This window comes from Littorina saxatilis, linkage group LG3 (assembly GCF_037325665.1).
Source record: "Littorina saxatilis isolate snail1 linkage group LG3, US_GU_Lsax_2.0, whole genome shotgun sequence".
NCBI classification, from domain to species: domain Eukaryota; kingdom Metazoa; phylum Mollusca; class Gastropoda; order Littorinimorpha; family Littorinidae; genus Littorina; species Littorina saxatilis.
Window position 1 is genome coordinate 11,624,553 of NC_090247.1, and position 20,785 is coordinate 11,645,337.

Consider the following 20,785-nt stretch of genomic DNA (forward strand, 5'->3'; position numbering starts at 1 on the left):
ACTTTGGAAAATAAAACTCTAATTTCTAAGCAGCTGCATTACACGCTGCCAACAGAGAGAGAACAGGTCGCGTAAGGCGAAATTACAACATTTAGTCAATCTGTCGAACCCACAGAATACAAAAAAACTAAGTACATCTCACGATGAACACGAGCCGAAATCATATGCACTCGACTTATGAAATAGAAAGAAATCAAATACGACGAAGAGAAGAAAAAGTTTGAAAGTACCATTGAACTTCCATGTCGGCGTGTGGCTGAGCTTAAAAAGTATAGGAATGTTGTTGCAATCTGTTAGGCACTTTCCCTTTTGACAGGTAGTTTTTGCATGTACAGCAAAACACGGCCTTTTTTATATTTAGTCAAGTTTTGACTAAATATTTTAACATCGAGGGGGAATCGAAACGAGGGTCGTGGTGTATGTGCGTGTGTGTGTGTGTGTGTGTGTGTGTGTGTGTGTGTGTGTGTGTGTAGAGCGATTCAGACTAAACTACTGGACCGATCTTTATGAAATTTGACATGAGAGTTCCTGGGTATGAAATCCCCATACTTTTTTTTCTTTTTTTTGATAAATGTCTTTCATGACGTCATATCCGGCTTTTCGTGAAAGTTGAGGCGGCACTGTCACGCCCTCATTTTTCAACCAAATTGGTTGAAATTTTGGTCAAGTAATCTTCGACGAAGCCCGGACTTCGGTATTGCATTTCAGCTTGGTGGCTTAAAAATTAATTAATGACTTTGGTCATTAAAAATCTGAAAATTGTAAAAAAAAATAAAAATTTATAAAACGATCCAAATTTACGTTTATCTTATTCTCCATCATTTGCTGATTCCAAAAACATATAAATATGTTATATTCGGATTAAAAACAAGCTCTGAAAATTAAATATATAAAAATTATTATCAAAATTAAATTGTCCAAATCAATTTAAAAACAGTTTCATCTTATTCCTTGTCGGTTCCTGATTCCAAAAACATATAGATATGATATGTTTGAATTAAAAACACGCTCAGAAAGTTAAAACGAAGAGAGGTACAGAAAAGCGTGCTATGCAGCATAGCGTAACCACTACCCCGCTCTTCTTGTCAATTTCACTGCCTATGCCGTGAGCGGTCTTGCTGTGTTGCATTGCGTTCAGTTTCATTCTGTGAGTTCGACAGCTACTTGACTAAATATTGTATTTTCGCCTTACGCGACTTGTTTACAAATCCTAAAGACTGTCGGAAACTTCGCATGCTCTCTTGTGAACGCCATGTGAAACATTGATTCTGAAACAAAAATCTATGGCATGAATGACAATGGAAAGACGGTCTCTCTCTGATTCCAAGTTCATAATGACAGTTATGAAGTGCTGAATTTAAAAAATCTGTAGATGAAGTAAAATCATTTGAATGTTGGCTTGTTGAAACTTCATAACAAACAGCCACCTCGTCTATATCATTATCTGAAAGAATGCAGACTTCCTTTGAAACACCAACAATTGTATGGAAAACTTCTGTTTCTGTCATCTTTGATTTCATTTGACAACTTGGACTGATGGCATCTTCCAGAGATATATCCATTACTTTCAACTTGCGCCTCTTTGTATTCCTGTAAGCCTGCCACTTATTTATAAAAAGAAACGTTTGATACTTATACCAAACAGTTAGTATAATGCACGCTCTACCTGTATTCGTGTTTAAATTCTGCACGACTGAAGCGAAAGAGGTCTGTCTCAGTTTTGTCGTCAGTTTGTTGTGTACATTTACACACGCACAACGAACAACACATGCACAGGCCCGGGGGAAGCTCTCCTTTCTTATGTCCGACCATAGACGTATACATGTAGTTGACATGTTTATTAGTCATCTATTTGATTGATTACGTGTATGATATAACGGAGAGTCGCATCGGTTTGATGCCGTGAACCCAACCGTGGCTGTGGCTGTCGTTTGAAGTACATGTAGCCTACTTCTTTATAAAGATTCATTTACATTCTACTTCTGACCAAGGCATGTTTGGTACCTACTGAATCCTTGTTGCGTGTAGTTTTACGTGGCACGTTACCCAAAGTTGTATTCTTGAGGAGCATAAAATAAAACGTGTTACAAAGTTATCTCAAAACTCTGCAGTGACTGCTCGCGCAGCAGGTCAGCTAATTATAGCACGCAGCCTCCACAGACAGCTTTCGAGCCGAGACCATATGACTCGCCGCTCCTGCGGCTCGTCAAAAACTGCACTCACTGCAGTGTTTTCAGTCACGAGAATAAAACAGCTTCATCAATCCACGCGGCAAGGAAGTCGCTCAATTTTTGCGTGCAGCACGAAGTAAACAGACATGCAAGAATAGCGACGGGTTCAAGTTTAGGTCGCTCCAGGAGAAAAATTCTTTTGAATGTTGGCCTTTAACTCTGAGAACTGTGCCATGAATTTGTTTTGTTTTTTTATTTGTTTTTCTCCATCTAATCTACGCGTGCATGTGTCCTCCATTTTGAGTATATTGTCAGTGACTCTGTGGGTGCTTTGACCATAGTTGCAATTGTCCCATCTTGTATTATGCTTACTGTTTGTACAGATATTATATATGTTTGTTATATATATTGTTATATAGTTGTCTCATCTTGTATTATACTTACTATTCATGCATAGCCATGTTATGTCTGTTTGCATTGTCTGACTGCAACTGTGTTCAGGCTGTGTGCGTATGTATGTTCTTGTTTAGTACATTTTCTTGTTGTGGTGTACTTTGCTTGTTTTGTCTTATGATGCTGATGCTGTAGTTGAGGAGTCGGTTGATTATGGTTGTTTTCCTTATATTCTATGTTCTTCATATTTTTCTGTGTACTTGTATTTTGTACTAGGGATTTTTTTTTTTTTTAGATTTGGCGTAGATGTTCAAAGTAATGAAATAATAATAAAAATTACAATACATAAACATTTTGACAACCATGTAAATTTGCGTAAAGGTTGAATAATGTTTAGTTGAGTTGAGTAGCTTCATAAGTGTTTGAGTTAATGTTTTGCATTATTGGTTGAAAGTGTTAATATACAAGTTGGTCAATTTACATCTTGAGTTATATACTTGGTAAAATGTGCGTGAATATGGGCGAATCAAACATAAATCTGCCACTGTCATGCCAAACTGCACAGTAAAACAAACAGGATAATGTTGACAAAAACAAGGAAAATATGCTAACTAAAAAAACAACTTTTTCAGGATTTCTGCCTACCTCAACTTTGTTAGATATTTTCTTTTCGTTTACAAAAAAAAAGTAAACATGAAAAATATTCACTTCCACGTGTTTCCACGTGAGTCGATATACAAGAGTGGTACCCTCTTTTTATGAATTCCAATGGAAAGGGGAAGTTGTTCACTGTAAGAAGAATTTCCCTATAAAAGGGTTGATTCGTATCATACAGTCAATCCATTGGAAACTGAAACCTGTTCACTATAAGCAAAAATTACTATAAGAGAGTTGACAATTAGCGGGTTCCACTGTACAAGGCCATGTTGATGTAATTATGCACAAGAATGGGACATAGAGGCAATAATATCCACTACTGTGACTCGCACAGACAAACTGGGTTCTCACACAGACAACTGGGTTTGAAACCCGGTTTGTTAGTTTAACCAGCAGGTTTGTGTACCAATGAACCCAGATGTCAAAAGGAACCCACTTGGTTGAGGTCACGTTGTTCACACACACACCGTTATAATCGTAAAATCTGGTGATTTCTTGAATCACAAGGTGCTAATTGATCTACTGCTTCATCTGAAAAATTCTTGTTGCAGTGGAACTGCTGGAACCGAGTTGACCAAAATTTGAAAATAAACCCAGTTTGTGGCTTTTGCATGTATGTGTGTGTGTGTGTGTGTGTGTGTGTGTGTGTGTGTGTGTGTGTTACGGAGTGAGTGAGTTTGTGTTATGTTACTGTTTGTTGATTTCTTACGGGAGCCTTGAAGGCTTCGCCTCTTGTTTTTATAATAAGAACACTTGTTTTTGTGTGTGTGGTACAGAAGCTTGCCTGTGAATCCAAGGCAGAGCCAGAGGCAACTGACTTGTCTGTTGCTACAGCCAGTACAGGTAACATTGATTATTTGGGTGATCACACTATCTTGATTATAACTGTGTTATTAATATGACTGTCATACTCTTATGAGTCATAATGGTTTGAAGCTATTGTCAGCATTATATCCTTGAGAAAAACTAAATTATTTTGTCCAGGTTAAAGGCACTGACCATCTTGATTTAAACCACTGTAAACCAAGCACAGATCCCCCTAAGGTCACTGTCGCGTTATGGCTTGAGCCGAAACCCCAATAAATTTCAGCTGATTTTTTTAAAAGCCAATTCCCATGCCTGAACTTGCATAGTGTTTCATAATTTACTACTTAGTTTGATTCACTGAACGAGTGGTTGGCCTCAAAGTTTCATTGATAATAGATGTATAACAAATCTTGGCATCAAATGTAATGTTTAATAACCTGGCTTGTTCCAGTGATGGACACGGACACTGAAGACTCAACCTGGCTTGTTCCAGTGATGGACACGGACACTGAAGACTCAACCTGGCTTGTTCCAGTGATGGACACGGACACTGAAGACTCAACCTGGCTTGTTCCAGTGATGGACACGGACACTGAAGACTCAACCTGGCTTGTTCCAGTGATGGACACGGACACTGAAGACTCAACCTGGCTTGTTCCAGTGATGGACACGGACACTGAAGACTCAACCTGGCTTGTTCCAGTGATGGACACGGACACTGAAGACTCAACCTGGCTTGTTCCAGTGATGGACACGGACACGGACACTGAAGACTCAGGTAAGAATATCAGCCTGGAAGCGTTTAGTTAGGCTGAAGTAGTTGTTATCATCTCTCAGTCACTCTCTCACCCTATGCTTGAATTTGAGTATGAAGCTCCTTCGGTCATGAACAATTATTGTTTTAGGTTTAAAGTTTGGGGGTAATGATGTGGAGGAGATATGAGACCGTTTATAATGGGAATTGCTGCTTATAACCTCTGACCTTGCTTAGAATACTTTATTTCCCCCCTACTTGTTGCCCTGGGCCGGTATGTATGAGTCGCGGATAGATAGTTTAGCACCATGATAAACCATACTGGTGCTAAACACTTTAAGTCTATTTGCAGCTAGTAAGTATAGCGCGGAGATAAACTATCCCGGTGCTTAACCCTCTCGTCCGGTTTTGTACATAACGGCCATTGAATTATTTTCATTGGGTTAGATCTGCTTTTTTGACTCACCTGACAAATTGGTCGGCTGGAAACTTTTAGGGTTTGATGATCTCATGAAGAGAGGTATGCCAAGTTTGGTTGACCCTTGTTAAATTTTGGGGTCACAGCTGTTCATGTTCGTTACATAAAAACTTGAAAGGTTATTTTGGATGTTTTTGAAGTTAGGCAACCATCCACGTGTACATAGTATCACAGTTCTAACTAGGGTCTAGGTAACCGTTGGTGTGGAAAAAAGGAAAACACACACACACACACACACACACACACACACACACACACACACACAGAAAGAGCATAGGTGAAACTGTGCAAGAAAGCGAGACACTAGATCTAGATCTGTCTGTCTGCATGTAGCCTACTTACAGGGACACGACTGCCAACTAGTCTCGGCCCGCTCAAAATAATAATGACCGAGACTTTCAGTACTTCCTTCGCGTGACGTCTAACCCTCTTACGTCATAATGTGTATGAGATAATAAAGTATTCGTATTCGTATTCGTATTCAATGTAATGTGACGTCTTCAAATGTTAGAGTTTCTACCACAGACATCCACACGCACGCACGCACGCACATACGCACGCACAGACAGACAAAGTTACGATCGCATGGGCTACACTTACGAGAGCCACAAACATCAAAATTGAAAACCTGCATCCATGGTGCTTAAACAGTCCGAATTCATTGTGATTTTTTCAGACACAAAGGGTCAAGGACAGCAGCCGTCACAAACGGAGCCTGCAGTCAACCCACGAAGCAGTCCAGACAACTTTCAACTGCAAGCTGCAGGACTCTATACATCAACAGCATCAACTTCACATTTGGTCCCACCAAAGTCAGGATATGGCTCATCCGCTGCAACGAACCTGTCTGCTTCTATGGACCTGTCTGCTTCTACTTCATCTGCAACAACCCCATCAGTCAAGCATCTTTCCTCTGCCAGTTCAACAGCATTTTTTAAGCAGACAATTGCCAGCCAGTACTGTTCTATCCACCATTTGAGCATCAGAATATTGAACGCCTCAACTGCCTTATGTTGATACAAAACATTATGTTGGGTCAACTTGTCATGACTTTGGGTGGTTTTGTCATGATGTTGGGTGCTTATGTCATTATGTTGGGTGGTTTGTCCAGGATGATGACCTTTTTCTGAAAACATCCTCCACACATTTTGATGACGACCCAGACTTCAGTAGAAGCAACCCCCCTTCTCACACTGTACAGGAGATCATCTTCGTTGATGTGTACACCATTTGCACAAAACCTCGTATGTACATGTAATCCCAAACATGCATTTTGCCAAAAGAACTTATTTCATATATTTTATTCATTCTCACTTACAATTTTTACATGGACTAGCACAAAATCATAATGTTAAGCATCTCAGCCTTTCAAGCTTGAAGATTCAGATTTTAAATACGGGCTGTGTTTCATAGACTATTTTCTACTACCCTATTACCATCCATGCTAAAACAACTACAAAAGCTAATCCACACAATCGCATAGTGTGCTCCAATATTCAAAATGATTTTGTCCTAAAAAAAAAAAAAAGAAGCGTTACATTAGGGGTTTTTTTTTTTTACAGGCCTTTTGAATAAAAAATCAACTCAAAATATCAAGTCTTAAAACATGGTAACTTGTTTACAAACGGAGGTTCCCTTCTACTTCTTACATTTAGATGTGATCAACAAAATCAAACTATATATCATTTTTAACAGGTCTGTTTTTGACTCACATGCGAAGCAAAAGTGAGTCTATGTACTCACCCGAGTCGTCCGTCCGTCCGTCCGGACGTCCGGAAAACTTTAACGTTGGATATTTCTTGGACACTATTCAGTCTATCAGTACCAAATTTGGCAAGATGGTGTATGATGACAAGGCCCCAAAAAACATACATATCATCTTGACCTTGCTTCAAGGTCAAGGTCGCAGGGGCCATAAATGTTGCCTAAAAAACAGCTATTTTTCCCATTTTCTCTGAAGTTTTTGAGATTCAATACCTCACCTATATATGATATATAGGGCAAAGTAAGCCCCATCTTTTGATACCAGTTTGGTTTACCTTGCTTCAAGGTCAAGGTCACAGGAGCTCTTCAAAGTTGGATTGTATACATATTTTGAAGTGACCTTGACCCTTATGTGGGGCACATGTTATGCTTTCATCATGAGACACATTTGGTCACATATGATCAAGGTCAAGGTCACTTTGACCCTTATGAAATGTGACCAAAATAAGGTAGTGAACCACTAAAAGTGACCATATCTCATGGTAGAAAGAGCCAATAAGCACCATTGTACTTCCTATGTCTTGAATTAACAGCTTTGTGTTGCATGACCTTGGATGACCTTGACCTTGGGTCAAGGTCACATGTATTTTGGTAGGAAAAATGTGTAAAGCAGTTCTTAGTGTATGATGTCATTGCTAGGTTTAGTTATTTGACCTTGACCCTGAAGGTCAAGGTCATGTAAAGGTCAAGGTCAAGCATGTGAGTCGTATGGGCTTTGCCCTTCTTGTTGTTTTTGGTCTCATTTACAGCCTGCCACAAGAAAAAATACCAACAAGGGGAGTAGTATAGAAATGCACCATCCAACCCTCTACGCAATCGCAATAATCCATTGAATCTAAAAATAGCGTATGACTAAAAAATATAAATCTAAAAATAGCCGATGACTAATAATATCAATCTAAAAATAGCCGATGACTACTTATTTCGCCAACAGGAGTAAGAAACGTTGCTCATCTATCCAATCCATGTAGAGGAATTCAACAACTGCGGCTACTTCCGGTTCCGTTTTGGTGTATATGACTAAACAAGAAGAGCAAACGCTCGATCGAGTCACTTTCGCAGTTCTGAATATTATATGAGGCATCAGATGGACAGGAAGAAATTGCTATTCACAACACAATGCATACCTGAAGCATACCTGTGACCTTGAAAAAGGTCAAAGGTCACCAAAGCAGACGTCAAAGTGTAGAGGTCACTGGGAGTCACGTTCACATAAAATTTGAGCCCGGTCACTTTTATAGTTTCCGAGAAAAGCCCAACGTTAAGTTGTGTGTTGCCGAACAGAAAAGGCTAGTTATCTCCCTTGTTTTTCTGATAACGTTCGTAAAAGGCTACAGATGTAAATACTTTGATGTAAAGAATAATCCTACAAAGTTTCAATCACATCCGATGAACTTTGTCAAAGATATAAAATGTCTAATTTTTCCTTTGACGCTGACCTGTGACCTTGAAAAAGGTCAAAGGTCAACGAAACCATCGTTAAAGTGTAGAGGTCATTGGAGGTCACGACTAAACAAAATATGAGCCCGATCGCTTTCCGAGAAAAGTCCAACGTTAAGGTGGTGTCTACGGACGGCCGGCTGGCCGGACAGACTAACACTGACCGATTACATAGTCACTTTTTCTCAAGTGACTCAAAAATATAAATCTAAAAATAGCCGATGACTAACAATATAAATCTAAAAATAGCCGATGACTACTTATTTTGCCTACAGGAGTAAAAAACGTTGGTCATCTATCCAATCCATGTAGAGGAATTGAACAACTGCGGCTACTTCCGGTTCCGTTTTGGTGTATTAGCTAAAACTTAACGCCAAGGTAGGACATAAGCGCCACCGAGACTAGGTGGGGATGGTATTGGCACAACCATCCAAGGTCTATTTATCGCTGCTCGATACACGCCCCCCGTTCCCCCCGCCCCACGGTTAAACTCCACACCCGACCGGCCGCCCGCTCCCCGCCCGGCGCCTGACATTTGGAAAAGGAGCAGAAGTTGATGATTCGTAGATTATGACGTCAGCTATCACAATCTAAAATTAGATCCAATCACTAAACATGTTTGAACATGTTTTCTTATGTATCTAAAAATAAACAATGCCGTCATCAAGGGAAAACACACTATAACTATTACTTATTATTGTGCAATACATTATATCAAAACTTCATGAAATCTACACTAATTTAAACCTGGCGAGTGTTGACAGTTATATGTCAACACTTGTTAACTATCACTTATTGGACTTTAACCGAGCTGTAGTGAAAACATGAGTGAAATGACGTTGCATACCACGTGGTTATTGAAGGATTATGGGAATTTCTTTTTAATTTATTGGCGTACGTATTGATCATTCGAGTCATAACACTCCAACTATCAACATCACAGCGAACCAAGCTGAAAGCATCCTCCGGGTACTACAAACCATTTACCGGTCATGCAGTGGTATGGAATTCAAATTGGTTTTAAACCACTGCCCATAGCAAGAAGGACTGATGAGACGAGGAAGTATTGGGCGTTGTTAACGCCCAAATACCTACAGCCGATGCGTTTGTGTAGGAACCAGAGTGGCGAGATCATCAGAGGGACCGGTGGACGGGCTCTCTACGATTACATGCTAGACTCAGATACGATTAAAAACGTTGTGACAGAGAAGTGGGCGACGAAGAAACCGATTCTGGACAATCTTAACAACGACAAGAAGAACGTTGTGAATGCCGTCAAAGGCTTTCTCAACTTCGCCCAGGATGAAAGCGGCCAAATAATGATCGCTCTGCACGGATCGTGGAGCGAAGAGGAAGCCGAATCTTGGCGACTGTGTCGTAAGATTTGGTCAAACAAAACATTTACACATCCTCATCAACAAGAATCCCTGGAATGAACAAACTTTCCGCGACATGGTGACGAAGGGCGCGTCCATGGGCTTGTATGTGTATGCCTTTACCCTGGATGACAAAAAACGGTACATCTCCTACCTCAAGGGCTCCCAGTTTTACAACATGGGAGCAAACTGTCAACGCCCTGTGGATTTGCGACGCACAACACCAGGCGGCGCCACGTTCCGAGACGTGCAAGACATGATAGGATTTGGATTCATGGACTATTGGTTGCTAATTTGTAGATGTTGTTCTCCATGAATACTCTACCAGTTGGATTAAGTTGTCAGGGATAATCTAAGAACTATGCTGTTTTCTAAAGGCAAACTAGTGACCCATTCACTGTTGTCAGTTGGAATGTTAGCGCCATCACCCCAGTTTCTAGTTTCAGTAACATAAGATTACCATCTCACTTTGGCGTTCCCCTCCCCCTTTGTATTTTACGGCACAATTCAAACCGTCAATGTCTTAAATTGCCTTGAATATTACTTTATTTGATGGTGGCAATTATGTTCAATCTTCTAACCTAGATGTGCTAAATGTAACCAATGTAATCAATATTATTCACTTTGATATTTCAATTTAGTTATCCTGGTGGCAAATTACATGAATTATTGTTGTCTACTGACGTGGCAAGGGGCATAACCATTATTTTCTTGACAAATTTTACTTTTCTTTGATGATGTTTTACTATGTTAATTATCAGTCATAATTTCATTATGATGTTGTATTGGCATTACTACGCAATTGGTGTTCTATGTTAGTCTCTGTCATTCCTTGTCTGTTTCGTTATGACTGATCTTATTTCTTTGCTATGCTGTTTGAGTGAAACTCCTCTCGCATTCCCCAGTCTCCTTGGTTGATTCCTTGGAAATAAACTTAGTCTTGGTGTGACTGCGCTCTTTAAGATTTTCTTGTCCTTCAGCTGTATTGTAACATGTCGTTGAGTGTGACGAATGTTTGGGCGCTGAAGTGTTCCTGAGCCAGAGGTAGGCTGTTGAGAATGTGATGTCCTGTGTTGTGATGGTCAAGTACATGTCTCGCTCCTCTGTCAGTCATTGCCATTAATTGAACTGATTTCTTGTTTGACTGCATCGAATGAATGTTTGACTTTATAGTGTCTTCATGCCTTGCCACTGCCACGTCATAGTTAGCCAATGCCACTTTAGTTTTGCCACTTATTATTCTGAATTATTGATGTTCTTGTGTTGTATTTTTACTTTGACTTTTGATGTATTTTGAAACCATGACTAATGATTTGTTTTTTGTCTCTTTTGTCTTTTATTAGTCTGCCATCATGCTTTTGTCGACTATATGTTAGTAGCAGGAATAAAACACTGTGAACACTGATTCCTATTGTTGAGTGAAGAATCTATTCCCTACCTATCCCTACTCTCCAACCACCTCTACCCTTTCAACACCACACCCCCACACTACCAACCCACCACCCCGTTACATGTCAATGCAGCATCACAGGCAATGTTCAAACAATATCGAAGGCTATGTTGTTACAGCTCCACAGGCTATGTTCAAACAGCATCACAGGCTATGTTGATACAGCATCACAGGCTATGTTGATACAGCATCACAGGCTATGTTCAAACAGCATCACAGGCTATGTTCAAACAGCATCATAGGCTATGTTGATACAGCATCACAGGCTATATTGATACAGAATCACAGACTATGTTCAAACAGCATCATAGGCTATGTTGATACAGCATCACAGGCTATGTTGATACAGCATCACAGGCTATGTTCAAACAGCATCATAGGCTATGTTGAAACAGCATCACAGGCTATGTTGATACAGCACCACAGGCTATGTTCAAACAGCATCACAGCCTATGTTCAAACAGCATCACAGGCTCTGTTGATACAGCATCACAGGCTATGTTCAAACAGCATCACAGCCTATGTTCAAACAGCATCACAGGCTATGTTGATACAGCATCACAGGCTATGTTCAAACAGCATCACAGTCTATGTTCAAACAGCATCATAGGCTATGTTGATACAGCATCACAGGCTATGTTGATACAGCATCACAGGCTATGTTCAAACAGCATCATAGGCTATGTTGATACAGCATCACAGGCTATGTTCAAACAGCATCACAGCCTATGTTGATACAGCATCACAGGCTATGTTCAAATGGCACCACAGGCTATGTTGATACAGCACCACAGGCTATGTTGATTCTTTCTTTATTTTCAACCACGAAGGGTTATATCGCGACGGGGCTATGTTGATACAGCATCACCGGCTATATTGATACAGCACCACAGGTTATGTTCAAATGGCATCACAAGCTATGTTGATACAGCATCACCGGCTATGTTGATACAGCTCCACAGGCTATGTTGATACAGCTCCACAGGCTATGTTGATACAGCTCCACAGGCTATGTTACAGCATCACAGGCTATGTTGATACAGCACCACAGGCTATGTTGATACAGCTCCACAGGCAATGTTGGTACAGCATCACAGGCTATATTGATACAGCACCAAAGGCTATATTGATACAGCACCACAGGCTATATTGATACAGCATCACAGGCTATGGTGAAACAGCTCCACAGGCTATATTGATGCAGCAACGCTATGTTGATAAGTTAGAGCACGCTCCGAGTTGACAATAAAAATCCCTTTAAATTTGGGTACCTACAAGAGTGACGTGACGACGTGACTTGGATGACTTTGCCTTAATTGGTACTTTTGTAATGAAGCCCAAGAATCCCAAAGACAAAGTGTCTACCTGGCCAAACTATGATAGAATGTTTGTAGTTCAAATTGAAACCGACAAAAATGATTTAAGATCTGCTATGCAGTTATTGTGACCGAGTTTTTTTTTCCGTTGCTTGTTTTTTATCAGTGCGAATGTGTCGGCGTTTGTGCAGAAGTTGTACGGCGGAACAGGGCAAGTTAGTTGTTGCTTTTTGGGTCCAGCGGACCATATAGGCCAAATCAGGACCCCACAAGTTTAACATTACACATATTTAAGTTAAACCAATTTTACTGAACAAAATTAGGAAAGTAACTCGAAGGAAACATAAAAGCTAAATCCAAACCCAACGTGTCAAGGATTTTTAAAATTAAAATCTTAAAATAAAGGCCAGACTCCTTTAAAAATCCAAAGAGAGCTGCAGAGCTGACCTCCGTAAAAATATGTTTCAAGCTAGAGGTGTGAGGAGCGTATGGGCTGCAAGACACAGACATGCGGTCTGTTTGTTGCCAAGAACCACTCCTTTCTTGGAAGTACACCAGACAGAATTGTGAGCGAGACCATTCTTTTAGAGGTGAAGTGTCCCTACACTGCCAGAGACAAGATGGTGCCAGTGCAGACTGTGCCATACTTGTGTGTGGGTTAAGATGGTGGGTTCCAGCTGAAGCAAAATCACGACTATTTTTTTCAAGTTCAGGGACAAATGTTTTGTGTGGGTCCTCATGTTCAGGAAGTGCAAATCCCTTTGCTTTGTTGCAGTTCACTACACAACACTCGTTCGGCATTCTTCCGCAAAATATTATCTCTGCCAACGCTCAGTTCCGGACCAACTGCTGCCACGCCCGCGACAACGCTCAGTTCTCGACCAACTGCTGCCACGCCCGCGACAACGTTCAGTTCTCGACCAACTGCTGCCACGCCCGTAACAACGTTCAGTTCTCGACCAACTGCTGCCACGCCTGCGACAACGTTCAGTTCTCGACCAACTGCTGCCACGACCGTGACAACGCTCAGTTCTCGACCAACTGCTGCCACGTCTGAGCCAACGCAGATGGTCGAACCAAGCATTCGTGCCAGGGTTGGCATTATGGAGATTCACACAGATATGTGCTATCAAAAGGTGTGTTTCCATGTAGTATTTTCTATTACAAACATCAGCAGTGGTCCTGGTACAGCTCTGGCATACTTTTTGTCACCTGAGTAATTGGTCAGAATTAAGATTCATGTGACCGGTCATATGTCCCTCTGATGGCTTCTTCTATGGGGTAAGGTGGTTCAGGGAGGGGCGGGGGTAACATAGGCTATTAATGTGTGAGCATTTGCTGTTCTTGTATAATGAAGTTTTAATTTGTCTTTTTATTGAACAAAAGGTGAAGGAAAACCAGGCCCGTGCGCACCAAAAACAGCAAGAGCTCTTTAAAAGGAGGGCTGCCAAGGGCATCAAGTCTCTTGATCTTGAAGTGGGTCAACTGGTGCTGAAGAGCAATATGCGAGACGCAGGCCGAAAGGGGGGTGCCATGAATCCCTTGTGGATGGGACCTTACAGGTGAGCGATTGTTTCTCAAATATATGATATGCTGAGAAGCAGGAATGGCCAGGTCTTTCAAGAAAAAATTGTCAGTAAGGCCTAGTGGCCTAATCCTTTTCTGCATGCTCTCCACAGATATGGATTATCCTGTGTTGCCTGTCAGCTCAAAATCGCAAGACTTGCGTTTAAAAGGAACTCTTTTAACTTTCTGGACTGGTGTGCCCGTTATAAGTGTTTGTCTCTATTTTCTGAATCATGATCTTGTTTCAGAATTCTGGATATCGACTCGCGGCAGACAGTGCAGCTAATGAAGGAGGGGGGCACGGACCCCTTGAAAGTGCGAGTGGCGTACTGCCAGTTGAAGCCCGTCAGGGGAAGGGACTCCATCCACAGCCAACCATTGGAGATACCTGTGCCTTCTGATGAACCTGCAGGTACAGCTTCGGTAAGTCGACATCCCTCAAATGTCAATGGACGAAAAAACAAACTCTGTTTGAACAAAGCCAAAAGAGGACCAACGAGGACCAACGAGGACTAACGATGAAACTTCTTTTGTTGCAGAGCCAGTGATGACCGAGCAGTGGCAGGTGGATACTAACGATGAGATGTCTGTCGCAGAACCTGTGTCATCTGCGCATACTAACAATGAGATTTTCTCACTTGCAGAGCATGATGACGTTGTCATCAAACAGTTTTGCGGACAAAGGCGTCGCGGAGCTGAGCCCTTGCAGACCAAAAAGGCCTGCAAATCACCCAGAGAGATTGTCAGCATGAAGGCACGCCTGCAAAAGGAACACTGTTTGACAGATACCGAAATTGATCATTATTCTGCTTTGTTGCAGGAGAAATTTTCAAGTGTTAATGGCTTGCAGAGATGCTGTGTGTTTTCACCAGGACAGAATATTTATGTTGGAACACCCACTCATTATTCTGCTTTGTTGCAGGAGAAATTTTCAAGTGTTAATGGCTTGCAGAGATGCTGTGTGTTTTCACCAGGACAGAATATTTATGTTGGAACACCCACTGGCAAATTTGTGCAGATTCTTCACTTCAGTGATAATCACTGGATTACTGTCAGCAATATGCACTGTGCTTTGCCTGGGCAGGTAAAGTTCTACGACTCAGTTTACGAGACTTCCCCAACATTCGAGCCAAGCAAGTCACCATGGAGCAGCTAGCTTGGTTGTTGCATACTGATGCAAAGATGATCACAGTTGAATGGGAGGATGTCAAGTGTCAGATGTCTGGTCAAGCATGAGGACTCTTCGCCATTTCTAATGCATTTGCTCTGTGTGCAGGCGTGGATCCGGGAAGCTGTGCCTGGAACCAGCCAAAGCTGTGGTTGGTTGGTTGGTTTTTGGGGTTTAATGTCTCTTCAGCAGATGCTAGCTGCTATTCGAGACCGATGCAGTTATTTTCTTTTCCCTTCATATGGCAAGTTCTACGTTTCAGACTATCTACATTCAAATCTATCACTGTAAAAGAACCAAAGCTGTGGAAACACTTCCTGAAGTGCCTCTCTGTTGACCAGATACGTTTTCCTCTTTTTTCAGGTCATCGCCGACCTCGCGGTGTTGTCTACACTCACGAGGAGTAAGTATACTGTGTCTGCCGTCAACCTGATCTGCGGGGTGAATTCACGATTGAGTGTGATGTTTGCCAAGAGTGGTTTCATCGCATTTGTCGAAAAGATATTTAAACAAGAGGCGAAGCCATCAAGGCTCACGTAAGAAATCGACAAACAGTAACACAAACTCAATCACTCCGTCCCACATACACACACACACACACACACACACACAAACCCTTTTCTTGGAAAATGTTACCTAGAAAAAGTGGTATTACCATCCAGAGTGGTGAATGCTACGAGGTAATTTTTTGATGTTTCTACGTTAAGTGCTGATCGTATGGGTGGCAAAAACCAATACTCTCCACAATTAATACATTTAGTGAATTTTGACGATTTTCCAAAGTTTGGTTGCCTAACATAAACAAGAAGGGCAAAGCCCGTACGACTCACATGCTTGACCTTGACCTTTACAAATAACTAAACCTAGCAATGACATCATACACTAAGAACTGCTTTACACATTTTTCCTACCAAAATACATGTGACCTTGACCCAAGATCAAGGTCATCCAAGGTCATGCAACACAAAGCTGTTAATTCAAGACATAGGAAGTACAATGGTGCTTATTGGCTCTTTCTACCATGAGATATGGTCACTTTTAGTGGTTCACTACCTTATTTTGGTCACATTTCATAAGGGTCAAAGTGACCTTGACCTTGATCATATGTGACCAAATGTGTCTCATGATGAAAGCATAACATGTGCCCCACATAATTTTTAAGTTTGAAACAGTTATCTTCCATAGTTCAGGGTCAAGGTCACTTCAAAATATGTATACAATCCAACTTTGAAGAGCTCCTGAGACCTTGACCTTGAAGCAAGGTAAACCAAACTGGTATCAAAAGATGGGGCTTACTTTGCCCTATATATCATATATAGGTGAGGTATTCAATCTCAAAAACTTCAGAGAAAATGGAAAAAATGTGAAAAATAGCTGTTTTTTAGACAACATTAATGGCCCCTGCGACCTTGACCTTGAAGCAAGGTCAAGATGCTATGTATGTTTTTTTGGGCCTTGTCATCATACACCATCTTGCCAAATTTGGTACAGATAGACTGAATAGTGTCCAAGAAATATCCAACGTTAAAGTTTTCCGGACGGACGGACGGACGGACGGACGGACGGACGACTCGGGTGAGTACATAGACTCACTTTTGCTTCGCATGTGAGTCAAAAATATGCATCAATCAATCTCAGATTTTAAAACACAGATATTGAAGGCAAATGGGTCGTAAAATTGTATTTTGAAGTCAAAAATTTTGTGTGTTTATTCCATAACCACGAAATTTTCATGGTAGAAAAAAACATGCTCACCTGGTATACACATTATATTGGCCTTGTACTTGAAAAACGAAAAACTGAAACTTGTTGGGAAAACAGTTATAATTCTACTTTGATAACAGATTTTGCCAATCTTTTTTGCCAGTGTGTTCTTTAGGCTTAATATCAACTTCTGAAAAAGTCCCTTGTTTTAAAGTTTACAATAAACTGTCTTTTGTGAGTGTTTTACTTTGCCTCAAAAATCCGTGGTAATAACTTGGATTGGTTACTGGAAAATTTCCTAATTAAATTTTCATTTGATTAATATACTTACCCGAATCACATTAGCATTGAGTCACTTGAGATGCTTATCACTGAAAAACGCTTACCCGGCTAAAATTTTTAAAGGGAAGCAACCCCATCACCAAAACGAAAGTGAAAGTAGCTTTGGTAATGGGCCAGCACACTGGGAGTTACCTCCCATACAGGTGTGTGCCACGCCACTTCCTCTAGGAACACGTGCCCACTCTCATACGACGTTTTCACCTCGGAGAGGACGGTCACTTTTAGAACGCTCTGTGGCTGACCTTGTGTGTTTGAGTGACACCCGCCGGCCACGTTACCCAGCTTTTCTGCTCGCCTTGCCTACAGTTTGGTGAGCTCGTTCCCGTTTGTTGTTGGTTGTTTGCGCTGTTTTCGTTACTGTATGTTGTCCGTTGTTGCGGACTTGTGTGTCAGTGACTTGCGTTTTTCGCCATTTTGTTGTTGTGAGTTAGTTTGCTAACTCGTGTGACTTTGGTTGTAGCTCTGCGTGCCCCTGTTTTGAGTTGGGCAAGCGTAGCTATTGTATTTTGTTGACGCGAAAGTGTGTGTGTTTACTGAGTTTTCAGTCTTTTAGACTTACGTTTCAGTAAATTTTTCGCGTTGTTTACATGGTTTTGACAACATGTCTGATTCAGACAAGCGCCGTGGTGAATCGGACCCCAAGGGGAAAGTTAAATCTAAGTCTTCCTCTTCCAAAGCCGTTTTACTTGTTACAGACCAAGAGCGTAACACTTTGTTGTCTGTACCTATTTCGGCGCCTAGCGCTGTTACCACTTCTGCTTCTTTTGCGGCGCCTAGCGCTGCTGTTTCTTCTGCACCAGCTTCTACAACGGTGACCTCGTCGTCGTTGTTAGCACCTGATCAGGGTGCGTTGGTTTCTTCTTTGTTAAAGACATTGGTTCCGGAAATCCGCAGCCTGGTGCAGGCAGAGTTCCAGCGTTCCGTCGCCAGCAGTTTGGCGTTTCCGGCATCTGGCAGTGACGTCCGGGCGTTGGCGTCCGTGTCTTTGCCTTCCACTTCCGCTTTGGATCAGCGTCCTCCCTCTTCAGCTTCTGCTACCGCGGGAGGCTTGACTGGTAGGCAGAGCTGGTCCGATAGCCCTCGTGAGGCGACTGGACGTTCTCCCTCGGGAGACAGCTCTTTCGCATCGGGTCACGACCGATACCATGCTGATCTTTCATTTCCGGCGATAACCTTCGAGGCCCTGGATTTGATCGAACAGCGGCGGCAGTCGGTTTCGGCTGCCGCATTTCCGGCACTCGCCGAAGTGATGATCTATCCGCGCAGGCACGCTACGGCGGCTGCGGCGGGATGGAGTATTCACTGACTTCCGGTCCTCAACCGTTTCAAATTATATTTTCCCACACCCATATCAGTTTGACATCAAGAGATTAGCTGATCAAAGCATTCTACATTGTCTTTTTTTGAAATGGTAATTTTGTATCCTTTTAATCGTGCTTAAAGCATTTCACAGGTGATTGGTTGGTTGGTTTTTGGGGTTTAATGTCTCTTCAGCAGATGCTAGCTGCTATTCGAGACCGATGCAGTTATTTTCTTTTCCCTTCATATGGCAAGTTCTACGTTTCAGACTATTTACATTCAAATCTATCACTGTAAAAGAAGGTTCTAAAAATTAATAATTTTCACTTCTGGTACTTTAAATCTTGTAAAAAATCTTGATCTCTTTTAAAAAGTTAAAAATCTTGTCCGGGGGAACATCCCGGAATAAAACCTTCAGTGTTTCCGCATTGTAGTGTTTGTCTCGAAATTCTTGAACGTCTACACATTTTGTGAGAACATGTTCTAATGTCCATGGTTCGTCACATCCAAAACAGTATGGTGGATCTTCACCTTTCAGCAGATACGAATGTGTAATGTGACTGTGCCCAATGTGTAAGCGACAGAGAACTGTCTCTTCTTTCCTGTTGAGGCGACATTGGGGTAGGCTGTCCGACAGCTGGGGGACGATCTTATGAAGTTTATTTTCTTCACATTCGTCCCATTCACTCTGCCATAGGTACTTTATGTACATGTTGGTGCGAGTTCTGAAATCTGAATGCTTTGTGTGTTTGTCAGTGATGAGTCTTTCTCTGGCTTCTTTAGCAGCTTGATCAGCTGCAGAGTTGCCTCTAATTCCAACATGGGATGGCACCCATGCAAACACAATCCTTTTGCCTTCTTCAATCAGAGATGCATGTAGCTCTTGGATTTCGACCAACAGTGGGTGATCTAGCTGAATTCTCTTCACGGCGGTAAGAGCCGATAGGGAATCCGACAGAATCAGGAAGTCTTTCTTTTTTGACTGATATACCTGTTTCAGAGCTAGCTGTAAAGCTTTCAACTCTGCAGAAAATACAGAACTGTCATCCGGAAGACGGGCCGAAAAGGCCCTATCGAGATTAGGACCTGTGACAGAAGCTGATGCCACTTTACTTTCAGCTTTGGACCCATCAGTGTATATTCGTTGATGGGAAGGAAACTCGGTACAGAACTGGCTAAAACACTGTTTAAAAATCAAATCATTTGTCTCTGACTTCTTTAACCTTGTCAGATCGAGTCGAACAACTGGATCTGGCAATGTCCATGGTGGTGTTTCTGTCCATCGATTTTCACTAACATGATCGAGTTTTATCTTTGATTCGGCCAGATGTGACTGAATCCGAGAAGACAGAGGTGCTCGATCATTTGGGTGACTTTCAAAAAATTCAGAGCATTGTGGTTGAAATACGCATTGGTAGGCTGGATTTGTAGGCATAGCTTTCAGTTTCAACACATAATTTAGGGTGAGTTTCAGGCGTCGCAGCCTCAGAGAGGGTTCTTTGGCCTCAAAATATAAGGACTGTACTGGAGACGTCCTGAAAGCTCCCAGACAAAGACGTATACCCTGGTGGTGTATTGTGTCTAATAGCCTTAGGTTGGATTTTGCGGCTCCACCATAGACGACACAACCATAGTCCAACTTGGATCGGATTAAAGCACGGTAAAGTCTGAGTAGGACTGTGCGGTCAGCACCCCAGTCCGTATGAGAAACCACTTTCAATACATCCAGAGCTTTCAGACATGATGTTCTTAGATACTGGATATGTTTAAGGAATGTTAATCGACGGTCAAAGGTCAGTCCTAGGAATTTAAATTCTTCAACAACCTTGACAGGATTACCATTCAGGACCAGAGAGGGTTCTGGCATGGCTCCCCTTTGTTTGCAAAGATGCATACAGACAGTTTTGCTGGTGGAAAATTTGAAACCGTTCTCCGTTACCCATTTTTGCACCTTGTCTATACATAATTGAAGCTGCCTTTCCACTCTATGTAGGGATTTGCCACGCACACAAAGTGCAAAGTCATCAACAAACAAGGATGACTCGGATCCTTTCAGTACTGCCTTTACTATGTTATTGATTTTGATGTTGAACAACATGG

General features: G+C 41.7%; 1 protein-coding gene and 1 long non-coding RNA gene across 2 annotated transcripts in view; one reads left to right on the forward strand and one right to left on the reverse strand.

Moving 5' to 3' along the window:
- The window catches only part of LOC138961620 (uncharacterized), a 62,674-nt gene extending 56,141 nt beyond the window's left edge, over positions 1 to 6,533 (forward strand). The window contains exon 3 of the mRNA XM_070333293.1: positions 5,937 to 6,533. Within this exon, the coding sequence (XP_070189394.1) occupies positions 5,937 to 6,239 (303 nt within the window). The 3' untranslated portion in view covers positions 6,240 to 6,533. The remainder of the gene's footprint in view (positions 1 to 5,936) is intronic.
- The window catches only part of LOC138961621 (uncharacterized), a 177,068-nt gene that overhangs the window by 90,654 nt on the left and 65,629 nt on the right, over positions 1 to 20,785 (reverse strand). The gene's annotated exons all lie outside the window — the stretch shown is intronic.